We start from the raw sequence: 12,363 nt of genomic DNA on the forward strand, positions 1-12,363 counted from the left end.
CGCCAAAATATGTTGCAGGCTTACAGAAACGCAGGCAGAGGCTGTACTCGCGTTGGAGTAACACTCTTTTATTTTAAAGTAAAACAAGAAGCGATATGTTCCAACAATACAGTGCGCCAGTGTTCTTCTATCTCAGGCTGTAAGCATCAGCTCAGTCAATCAAAAAAAATCTTCTTCTCCAACCGTAATAAAAACACATCAACAACGGAGTTTTCTTCTTCTGCTCCAAACCTCCCCAGTACTTCAATAGCATCGCTCAGTGGCGGAACTTAGGCATTACACCTTAGAATATTAATTGGCATGAAACAGGAAAACTCAATCAAACAATTATAGAACTTATATTAAATAACTTGGGGGCTCTGAATTAACCGTCTAGATTGCCCACAAAAACTAAATAAATACATTTTTGACCATGTGAACCTATACCTCTACACTAATAGTACACAGTGTGAATGGGTCTTGTGGGGTGTATAAGGCATCCCACTGCCAGTAGTTGGTTGGAGCGATGCATTTTTTTTCTTCATCTGCTTCGTCCTTATGGGATACTTTTGAGGTTGGCTATCCTGTCATTAGGTGACCCTATATTAAGTTTTGGGATGTACTTGTGTGCCTAAGTTTGTGCTGTGCAGTTGCTGCCTATATATGGCAAACTTCAGGGGAGGTGGGTGTAACAGCGTTAGAAATACTTTTGTATTATGAGTGAGTTTCGCCAGAGTTAAGCAGCCTAAGATTGTATTATTTCTAATGGAGCTTCTTGTGGAGTTGTGGTGTGATACAGGTCTGGTGTGTTTTGACTGTTGCGTGTTTCCGTACCTCTTTAGAGCAGTGTTGCCGTGAGACAGAGGTATGTGCATAGTAACAGTTGTATTGTATTGTATTTTGTTTAAGGAGAAAAAGATAATTTAGGTGGTATATTTTAATGCAGTGTGCGTATCATTTGTTTTAGCATGCATTGTGATGATTTTGGAATCATTTAATTTACTAATGAAACGTTTATCATTATTTTCATCAGACCATGTGCAAGCTAACTAAATTAAAAGTTTGTTATGCTATCACAGTAATGTTACTGCATTGGAAGGTAAATTCATTTAATTTTGTTTTAATGCATGCAGAGCCTGTAAAGACCAACACCACCAACTTTATGAAGACATCTTGTCTGTTGTCTTCTGTTTCCAAAGTGTAATATATAAATAGCAATCTTGTATTTCAGTTTATATTAATGCTGTTTATTATTTTATATGATTACTGTATGTATTTATTTTGTTTAAGAAATAATTGTGTTCTTTAGGTAAAAAATAATTATTTTGATATAGTAAGAGATTGCGGCGTTACCGGGAGACAGAGCCTGTAAAGACCAACACCACCAACTTTATGAAAACATCTTGTCTGTTGTCTTCTGTTTCCAGGCCTTCTTTAAAAATAAAGAAGATAAAAAAGCACGTCGTTGTCCATCAGTTCTTCACTGAGTGACCACCGTTACACGTGCTATAATCTTTTTATATCGTAATTCCATAAAAATTAACACAATTACAATATTAGTCTCTCAAAAATCGATTGAGACCCAATTGACCTGTATAGAAATGTATAGAACGCCGGTCATTATCGGGAAAATAAGCCCCTTCAGGGCGAAGTTCTGAAAAATAGGCCCCTTCAGGGTGATGGGGCCTATTTTTAATAATGACCGGCGACGTTCTAGACATTATCCCACTTATTATACGGCTACTAGCCAAAACGAAAAAATAACTTCACACGGTGTGTCTTTTTACAATTTATTTGTTTCCAGCATTCGTAGTGTTGATCAGCAGAGAAATAGTCCGCCAAAGACATTGACGTCGCTCAGCAACCGAGTACGCTGGGGTTGATAAGTTACCGGACTACTTGCGGGGTAATACGAAAGACGGCAAAAAGTTCACTTTCCTTGACAGCGGTCAATTATACGATGAATTAAATCAAATATAAAGGTACGGCCACACCAAACGCGTTACGCACGCCACTTGATCATTGTGTGTCACAAAAATTGTTCAACGTGCCTTACGCGCCTACGCAGCTAGATGAGCCCGCCCAAAACTTATTTCCCCCTGCTATTTTTCTTTTGCTCCACAAACATGGCTGTGATCACCACCATCGCTGCGCTGTATTTGTTGTGGGAGTCCAAGGAACGTAGGAAACCCAAACACCGCCGTGTATGGGTGCATGACATCCTCCGTAGGCGCTCACAGCTCGGTGAGTGTCACCACCTCCTCCAGGAACTCCGCCTGGATGACGGCCGGTTCCAGCGGTATTTTAGGTTGACACCTGCTCCTTCTTGTTTCCATCCCTGTACGACATCAACGTGGTGTCGTACAGGATAGGACGAGCCCAAACTGAAACAATGACTTGGTCGTCCATGTTCTTTCTCTGCCAGTGACGTTGGGTAAAGCGCAACGCTGATTGGCTATCGCGGCTAAGCGTTATGCGTAGGAGCGTAAAAAGTAAAAAAATGTTAACTGCGCGTTAGGTGCGTAAAAACGCGTCTAACGCTGCTTTGGCGAGTGTAACGCATCGATGCTAAAATACAGATTTTCTGTTCTATTCTCTTACGCCTTGTTCACACTACATGCGTCCGTCGGCGGATGGCCGAGGGTGTGTCTGACGTAAAGGGGACTAGTCTCTGTAGACGCATACTGCAGCCAATCAAATCGCTTCCTGCTACAAAGCCGATGTGTGGATATAAATACAAAAGATGACACAGACAACAGGTGACTAAAAACAATCCTATCATTCCATATTTCTTTAAAAGACAACGGCCGGATTTTTCCTGCTTCTTCCTGCTTGTTATTGCAAAATGGATCCAGGAAACGCGTGGAGTGTATTTGCATAACCGCGATCTGATTGGCCGACGGATCCGCTGCTGCCTGAAAAGTTGAACATTCCTCAACTTTTTGACGCAGGCCACGGAGACAAATGGACGGACGGACCCACAATGCATTTCCCGAGCGCCCCATGCAAAGTTAATGCGATCCGTCGACGGACGGAGGTAGTGTTTGGTGTGGCGTAGCTTTATTCACCGCCGGAAGTTGTGAAGGGCCCATGCAAGTAAAGCGAGCCTTCCTCGGCATTGAGAAGAGCCGTGTAATAAAACAATTTAATGGTGGATTTATGCTGTTTTTGTAAAAAAAAAAAAAAATAAACATGGTCAAACGATGTGCTTGGGGTACATGCAACACAGACAGGCGCTATCCCGAGAGGCTGCCGAATACCAACTTAATTTAAGCTTGTTACCTTCTGTTTGTATTTTAAAGTTTTGGATATACCCCTCCATAGCGTAACGTGGCCCCTTTCGATTGATCCTGGAAGAAATTAAAGCTTTTCTCGCCCAAAACCTGCTAAGATAGACTGTCATCTGACATTTTTCCATGTTTTTGTTAAGAGTCTGGTTTGTTTGTCCGAGTTCCTCATGGTAACGACAGGGGGCGTGACTTAACGACAGGTCCATTGGTTTCAGTCGTGGACCTATCAAGGTTTCAGTAGTTATGCTCAAACTTACTGTGGACGACCTTTTGACCTCTGGGGACCGCACCAATCAGACGCTGAGTAAGTTAAAATAAGCAGTGAGAGACACAGCGGGCCATGCCCATGGACCTATTAAAGGCCGTGCCGCATGTTCAGTGTTGCCAGATTGGGGCAGATCTCCTGCTAAATCTGGCAACACTGCTCATGTTCCTGCTGCTCAGGAGAACAGTCGAGGGCTGGTCTATTGTGGGGAAAAAAAGAGGCGGGGGCGGGGGTCTGCATACAAAACACAATAAAACACAAAGAGCAGCAGAAGTGTTTTTGAGTTCCGTTTTTATTTGCAATGTTCTTTATTATCTTTTCCAGTTTTGGACATGAAAAGAGGCATTCGTTTTATTTTAATTAAATATCTTTTTTTTTTTATTAAAGTAAAGCAAAAAAGGGGGGAAGTATTTACATGTTTTCAATGATGGACCGATAATCAATGTGATGGTTGAGCTGGGGGGGGGGGGGGTACACTTCTGCGGAGAGAAAATATAAATAGAGAGGGGGTAGTGGGTCTTCTTTCGGGGGGGGGGGGGGGTGAACATTACATGGAGGTACATTTGCATTTCATCTTGGAAAAGAAAACAAAAATATCTATAATATATATATTTATATATATTTACAGAACTCTCCTGAAATGCATTTCCACTCATGGAAGCAGAAAAGGCTTTAGGATTCGAACTGTTCCAACTCTTTTTTATTCCTATCTTCTATTTTTTTCAATTTTTAAGCATTTTGTAATTTCGCTTCAAGTTTGGATAACGATGATATCTGAATGATTAAAACCTCCATCCCCAGGAGACCAGCGAAACCCAGGCTTGCGTGGTGGGCAGGGGGTGGGCGTGGCGACGTGGTCATAAGGACAGCTTTGTCAGCTCCCCAGCAGCAGAAAGGTCCACCAATGTTCCAGCGTCGCCCACCCCTCCAGCCCCCGTCTGTCACTCTCCTGTTCACCGCAATAGACAGCATCCCTAACAAACTAAACTAAACCACCCTTAAGTCGCCCGCATTCCTTTGTTTGGTTTTTCTGATTTTATTATTAAAAAGAGAAATAAAAGAAAGCGCACTCCAAATTCATCAGTCACCCCAAAAAAAGTCAAACAACAAACATACGCTCGGCCCCTAGAAGACACGCCATTGGGCATCCCCTAGAAGACGTGTCCTGGGGCGTCCCCTAGGAGAGGTGTCCTGGGGCGTCCCCTAAGAGACGTCTCCTGGGGCATCCAGGGACACATGGTGGGGCGTCCACTAGAAGACATGTCCCAGGACATCCCCTAGAAGACATGCCTGTGGACGTCCCAGGACCCCCCGGGCGCGGGTGTCCAGTAAGTCCTCCATAAAGAGAGCATTGTGAACAGCCAGTTAGCGCGTCTCTCTGTCCTCATCAGCACAATGAGCTGAGTAGTGTCGCTGAGTTTAAAAGTGGACCTAAAACATAAGAGAATACTGAGAACGTCCTTCCTCTGCTTCTGTCTGTTAATGTCGTGGTTCGTTAGTTAAAGCGGACGTCGAGCAGCGCAAGATATTTTATATCCTAAGAATGAAACAAAAAGAAAAAAGTCGCAAAGAAACAAAAACAAAAAGATCGAAGTCCGATCCGTACTACAATCTCTCCCAGGTGAAAAATCATTTTCTAGGTTTTTTGTCTGTTTATGCAGATGGATTTGATGGATTCAGCATCCTCTGATTGGTCGAGAGCATCGCACATCTCTTCTGGTTTTAGATATACATGTGTAAGCGCCGCCCCCCCCCCCCCCCCCCCCCCCCGGTCCACCAGGAGGCGCACGGCGGCTCCTAGCTGTTGTCCGACTCGATGTCGGCCTCCCGGAGCCAGGTGAAGAAGGTGGTGACAGACTTGAGGGCAACTCCCTTGCCCTGCTGCTCGGCTGGGTCCTTGCTGGAGCCCCACTTCTCGAAGGCCTCCTCCTTGATCACGTCCTCGTCATACAGAGCGTCGAAGAACATCCGCAGCAGGTCTGGGGAGAGGAAGACTCCGTTATGAAGTAGAAACTTATACATAGCAAATGACTTGAGAACATATGGTTTCAATAATCACACTTTACATTAATAATCCAGCAAAACAGGGGAAACCAAATACGTTTTTGGTTTCCAGTCCAGGCTCTGAACCATGAACAACCATTCTGCAATAACACAGTAGGACTGCTAGGTCAGAGGTTCTGCTATAACCTAGTAGGACTGCTAGGTCAGAGGTTCTGCTATAACCTAGTAGGACTGCTAGGTCAGAGGTTCTGCTATAACCTAGTAGGACTGCTAGGTCAGAAGTTCTGCTATAACCCAGTAGGACTGTTGGGTCAGAGGGTCTGCTATAACACAGTAGGACTGCTGGGTCAGAGGTTCTGCTATAACCCAGTAGAACTGCTGGATCAGAAGTTCTGCCATGAACCAGTCGGACTGCTGGATCAGAGGGTCTGCTATAACACAGTAGGACTGCTGGATCCCATATTATACGCAATGTAACGTTACTAGTAACAGAACTGTTACTGCTACACTGGACTTCCCCCAGATCCCTGATCACAACGCATCATTGGCTAGCAGCCGCCCTGAGACCACCCCAGGGTGGAATCCCTCCTTTCAGGGATGATCAGGAGTGCATTGGGTGCCATCATTGACATACATACAAACTGCTTAAATATACACAGATAAAACCTAAGTGGTGAGCCACTCACTGGCCGGCTGCTCCAGCTCCACCATGAGGGCCTGCAGGGCGTAGAGCGCCTGCAGCTCCTTGTGCTCTGTGTTCAGGTACTTCTGCAGCACCTCCGCCAGACGACCCATCTGCTTGGCCTCCACCTTGTTGGGGCTCTCGTCTGGGGAAGCACAAAAGAGAGCGTAGTCAGACAACCAGGGTGGAGGTACCTGGTCTATCCCGGCATGGTGGACCAGGGTTCAACGTTGAGATGGTGGTGAGTAAGGGTGGAAGGTTAATGATGCTTACAGATGGCAGACCGGCACACGCAGGTCATCAGAGCTCGGACAAACACGTTGGACGACGTCTGCTCCTCGTCCAGGTTGGCCTGCACACACACACACACACACACACACACACACACACACACACACACACACACACACACACACACACACACACACACACACACACACACACACACACACACACACACACACACACACACACACACACACACAGCAGAGATTAGAATTTGGGTTAAAGTGCTTGTGACGGACTTGGGGCGAGTGCCGGGTGGACCTCTCACCTCCACCCAGTCCAGGATGCTCTGGTTGTCCGCCTTGTCCTTCAGCAGCTGCTCCAGGCCCTGGCTCAGCTGGGCGGGGCTGAGCGCGCCTGGGCCCGCCGCCTCCGCCTCCTGGCCCAGCGTGAACTCCACATTCTGCATCACAGGGGGGACATTACTCCTGGCCACGGCCAACACCACAGGGCCACTATAGGGACGGGAGCACCCTGCTGGGCTGAGCGCAGTCACTCTTGCTCACCTTTTCCGTCACAAACTTGTTAACGTCTTGGTCGGCGGGAAGGAAGTCCTTCCAGCTGAGTCCCGCCTCCTGCCACATGGCGCCCACCTTCTTATGGCTCTAACGAGTCACAAAGACACAAAGACAACGTCAGGGAGCCGTCCTCAGCTCCAGAAGGCCACGGTGCTGGTCCCAAGGGAGCAGGGGTCGTGTGAACGATCATTTTAGATCCAAACATGTAACTGCGCTTACCAAGGCTTGTATAAACCTTAAACCAACAATTAGAAATAAGGCATATTTGTTTTAACTATTATCTTTTTCCTTTGATAGAAACTCGCTCTGAAAAGCATTTTTCGCACATAGAAAAAGGAAGCTCACCATTGCTTTGCAGAGGACGAGGAGGATGTGGACGAGCAGGACCCCGGCCTGGCCCAGGGGTATCAGGGGCTTTGTGATCTCCCTGAACACAAGAACAGCCGTCACAACACAGACATGCATCTTACAGGCTCTCTGTTCCTCTACCAGCGGGGGCGACTGACCTGAAGAGCGGAGCCATGGGGATGCCCCCCTCATGCAGCATGGGGGCCAGCAGCTGGGCCAGGTACTGCCAGATGTGAGGGACGTCTATGGACATGTCCTCCGCCACCTCCAGGATCTCCTGGAGCCTTGGGGGGGATCAAACGAGGAGGAATAATGAGTCCAGCCCAACAGGTCAGATCAAACTTGGGTTTTTCCCAGCGTAGAAGAGCACTAACACGCATGCTGTGGGCATCTGAGTCTGCAACGTCTAGCGGTCCCCAGTGGGACCTTCATGATGGGGTTCCCATCTGAGGTGACGATGTAGCTTGGGGCCCTTACCCTCTAAGCCGAGTGTAGCGGGGCCTTACCCTTTGAGCTGAGTGTAGCTGGGGTCCGTACCCTTTGAGCTGACAATGTAGCTGGGGTCCTTACCCTTTGAGCTGAGTGTAGCTGGGGTCCTTACCCTTTGAGCTGACGATGTAGCTGGGGTCCTTACCCTTTGAGCTGAGTGTAGCTGGGGTCCTTACCCTTTGAGCTGAGTGTAGGTGGGGTCCTTACCCTTTGAGCTGAGTGTAGCTGGGGTCCTTACCCTTTGAGCTGACGATGTAGCTGGGCCCTTCCCTTTGTAGAACTGCTGGGTGGACTTCTGGGCCCTTACCCTTTGTTGTACTGCTGGGGTGGCAGGGTGGAGTTCTGGGGCCGGTTGCACTAACTGGCCTTAACTAGGCCTGGTCGTAACTGCTAAGTAGGTCTTAGTTAAGACCTGGCTTTTGAATGGAACTTAAGCCTGGTCTTAACTACGCCCAGTCTTAGCCATGCGCAGCCATGTGAATGCTCCATGGAATGCGCATATCACCGCGTTGCTAGGATACCTCGTGCCGACAGCTATTTACTATTTTACTTGACATGCTGCTGGACACTGAAATAAATAATTCATTCTTTCATTCATTGTCATTCATCAATTGTGTTGATGCATAACAACAAAACACTGAAAACGAATGTAATTATCAGATGTATTTGTGTTGTCTGGTTTACAACGAGCAGGCATTTAGACGGGAATGGTTATTTTTGACAGAAGCAATGCATTGAACATCATCAAATGACAAGGAGCTAATTCAGGTGTTTTGAGACTGTAGGAGAGATCTGTTTAATGTGTCGGCCTATATAAACATATATACATAATTAAAACAATATTCACAACTGATTGATAAGTTGAGCACGGACTAATCGGCCAGCGATATCTTCAATTGCTCTGGCTGGACGCACGTCTTCCTTGGGGACTGCCGGTGGCTGATGGTGTCTGGGGAGAGGGATTCTCTTGGAGATGCAGATGTTGTGCAGAACTGTGCACGCAGCTATTTCTGTGCAGACCCGTTCTAGGTGCATCCGCATCTCCCCATGAAGGCAGTGAAACCCTCCGGATAACCCGACAGGCGGTCGATCTGTGAACACTGATCAAATCGCCGGCTGTGTTTTGAAATGCCCCGTTTGCATAGAAGCGAAGCGCAATGAGCAGTTGCAAGGATGGTGGTAGCGCTGCATTGTGGTCCGACACGAACTGTAAATCCGGTGACAGCTCTTTTAATAATTCGAACAGATCTCTCCTACAGAATCGAAACCTCTCAATCAGCTCCTCGTCATCATAAATGTCCACTGGATTGCTTCTGTCCCTAATTACTCTTTCCCATCTAAATGCCCGCTCGTTGTACATGTATTACATTTGCCATGGTTGCGCTGGATGGATTGGATGTAATTGCTATAGAAACAGCCTGGAATTTCGACTCTACGCCTGCCCCTGACCAGGCGTAGGATTTACGCCTGGTTTTAGTGAAAAGAACGCTAAGCACAGTTGGTGCAACCGGCATAACGGTTAGGTTGGACTTAGAATGCCAAGTTACGACCAGGCGTAGTTAAGACCAGAATTACGCCCAGTTGGTGCAACCCAGCCCTGGGCCCTTACCCTTTGTAGTACTGCCGGGGTGGCAGGATGGAGTTCTGGGCCCTTACCCTTTGTAGTACTGCCGGGGTGGCAGGATGGAGTTCTGGGCCCTTACCCTTTGTAGTACTGCCGGGGTGGCAGGATGGAGTTCTGGGCCCTTACCCTTTGTAGTACTGCTGGGGTGGCAGGGTGGAGTTCTGCACCAGGCGCTGCAGCAGCAGGCCCATGCGCTCCCGGGCCACGGTGCTGCGCTCCAGCGTCGACTCCAGCCCGTTCCGCACAAACACGAAGAGCAGATCCGTGCTGGCCATCTCCTGAACACACTGGAGCGCCTCCTGGGGCCCACAGGGGGAACAGCGGTCAGGGGCCACAGGGGGAACCACCGTCAGGGGCCACAGGGGGGCAGTGGTGGGGCTGGCCTGTCTCCATATCCCTCCTTGTGTGTGTGTGTGTATGTCTCTGTGTCTCCCTATGTGTGTACGTGTGTGTGTTTGTGTGTGTGTGTGTGTGTCTCTCCATGTCTCTGTGTGTGTGTGTATCTGTGTGTGCGTCTCCATGTCTCTCTCTGTGTGTGTGTCTGTCTCCATGTCCCTCTGTGCGTGTGTGTGTCTCCATGTCTCTGTGTGTGTGTGTGTCCATGTGTCTCCGTGTGTGTGTGTCTCCATGTCCCTCTGTGTGTGTGTGTTTGTGTGTGTATGTCCGTCTCCATGCCTCTCTGTGTGTGTGTGTCTCAGTGTCCCTCTGTGTGTGTGTGTGTGTCTGTGTGTGTGTGTGTGCCTCCGTGTGTGTGTGTGCCTGTGTCTCTGTGTGTGTCTTTGTATGCCTCTGTGTGTTTGTCCCTTTATGTCTCTGTGTATGTGTTTGTATGTCTCTTTGCATGTGTCTCCATGTCTCTGTATGTGTGTATGTCTATGTGTGTCTCCATGTCTGTCTGTGTGTGTGTGTGTGTCTCCACGTGCGTACCTTCAGGTCGTTGATGTGGACGTACTCCTCGATGATGGCGGTGGACTTCTTCTCCACCTCCTCCTCGGTCAAGGCCGGCTTGGTGACCATCGGTACGGGAAGGGGGGTGGGGGTCGACGGCCGTGAGGGCCGCTTCACTGCTACACACACACAAACACAGACACACACACACACACACACACACACACAGTTAAACAGTTTTTTACATTAAAGATTATGTCCCAACAACTTTTTCCTTTTGGGCAACGCCTGTGAATGTGTCTCCTCTCTTATCGCTGGATTGGCCACTCCATCTCCCAGTGGTATTAGGAGTGTCTGACAAACATTATCGTAGGATCCCTACTGCGGAATACACCGTGAGCCTATCTCTAGCTTGATCCGGGGTCCTTGTTATTGAGCACAACCCAGTCACGTCGAGGTCGCAAAGCCCCAGAGGAGACGAGAGGGGTTGAAGTTAGAAATGACAGGAAATATGCTCCTGGTTCCAAGATCTTCTAACTCAGCGGTCCCCAACCCCCGGGCTGCGGACCGGTACTGGTCCGTGGGTCATTTGGTATCGGTCCGCAGAGAAAGAATAAATAACTTACATTATCTCCGTTTTATTTATTAAACGATGAACGATGTTTTATTTTGAAAAATTACCGGATTCCCTCTGTTACATCCGTCTATGACGCACTCTTGTCGCTTGTCTCGGTTACGGGATAGGTTGCCGCTCAAATTAAACCCACAAGCTAGCAAAATAAGTAAAAATCCAACATCTTTGGAAAGTTTCTTTGCGAAGGGGAAAAGGCCCAGTGAGGAGACGGAAGAAGAGCTTACGACTTCCAAGAAAAAGAAAGCTGCATTTAACAGACAATACCAGGAGTCCTACTTAAAATATGGATTTATCGCAACAGGTGATTCCCGCGCACCAAGCCCGCTCTGCATAATATGCGGCGACCGGCTCTCTAATGAGGCAATGAAGCCTCCAAAATTGCTTCGAAACTTGGAGACCAAGCACCCTGCATTAAAAGACAAGCCTTCAGAGTATTTTGAAAGAAAAAAGCATGAACAAGAAGGACAGAAGCAATTACTGAGGGCCACCACATCAACAAATACGAGGGCACTGAGCGCATCATACTTGGTGGCTAATCGTATTTCTAAGGCTAAGAAGCCATTCACCATTGGTGAAGAATTGATCCTTCCCGCCACTAAAGACATTTGCCGTGAACTTCTAGGAGAAGCTGCGGTCAAAAAGATAGCACAGGTGCCTCTTTCGGCTAGCACCGTCACTCGGCGCATTGAGAAAATAGCAGAGGACATTGAGACACAATTGTTGGAGAGGATTAATACATCACCGTGGTACGCACTCCAGGTTGACGAGTCTACAGATATTGACAACAAGGCAATACTACTTGTTTATGTGCGATATCTTTATCAGGAGGATGTGCATGAGGATATGTTATGTTCGTTCGTTGCCAACCAAAACCACAGCCGCAGAACTATTCAAGTTGCTGGATGATTATATATCAGGAAAACTGAAATCGTCCTTTTGTGTCGGCATATGCACAGATAGAGCTGCTGCCATGACCGGACGGCTGTCTGGTTTAACTACTCGGATTAAGGAGGTTGCACCTGAATTAGGAATGTGCGATATGAACGAAAAAAAATGGCCTACGATAGAGATTTTAATTCTATTGCTCTATCGCGATAGTGCATGTTTATGACGCAATCTATCCGTGACCCGCAACCGGCTGCAACGCATCATCCGTGACCTGTGCAATTTAAAGAGCCACGAGCTGCAACGCATCATCGTCATCTAAGTAAACATGTCTGAAAGCGAAACAGAGAAGCTGGTGAAAAAGAAAGGTGCAACCAACATCATTTGGAATTGGTTCGGATTTAAGAGGTCCGACGAGCAGCAGCAAGCTACACTCTGTAGAGTGTGTGGGGCAAAAATTCTGGCTAAGAGC

General features: G+C 47.6%; 1 protein-coding gene across 6 annotated transcripts in view; it reads right to left on the minus strand.

The window, feature by feature from the left end:
• Nucleotides 1-3,827: 3,827 nt before the first annotated feature.
• LOC307073693 (eukaryotic translation initiation factor 4 gamma 1-like) overlaps nt 3,828-12,363 on the minus strand; it is a 71,260-nt gene continuing 62,724 nt past the window's right edge. For 5 of the 6 annotated variants that reach the window (XM_079733618.1, XM_079733617.1, XM_079733619.1 and 2 more), the window contains 9 exons: nt 10,412-10,551; nt 9,611-9,783; nt 7,530-7,655; nt 7,369-7,450; nt 7,012-7,110; nt 6,774-6,908; nt 6,494-6,572; nt 6,225-6,365; nt 3,828-5,513 (listed from right to left, as the gene is read on the minus strand). In XM_079733618.1, the coding sequence (XP_079589744.1) occupies nt 5,332-5,513; nt 6,225-6,365; nt 6,494-6,572; nt 6,774-6,908; nt 7,012-7,110; nt 7,369-7,450; nt 7,530-7,655; nt 9,611-9,783; nt 10,412-10,551 (1,157 nt within the window). In that variant the 3' untranslated portion in view covers nt 3,828-5,331. The remainder of the gene's footprint in view (nt 5,514-6,224; nt 6,366-6,493; nt 6,573-6,773; nt 6,909-7,011; nt 7,111-7,368; nt 7,451-7,529; nt 7,656-9,610; nt 9,784-10,411; nt 10,552-12,363) is intronic. The other variant, XM_079733620.1, reaches the window with a different exon arrangement.

The sequence above is a fragment of the Pollachius pollachius genome (assembly GCF_949987615.1).
Source record: "Pollachius pollachius genome assembly, chromosome: 3".
NCBI lineage: Eukaryota > Metazoa > Chordata > Actinopteri > Gadiformes > Gadidae > Pollachius > Pollachius pollachius.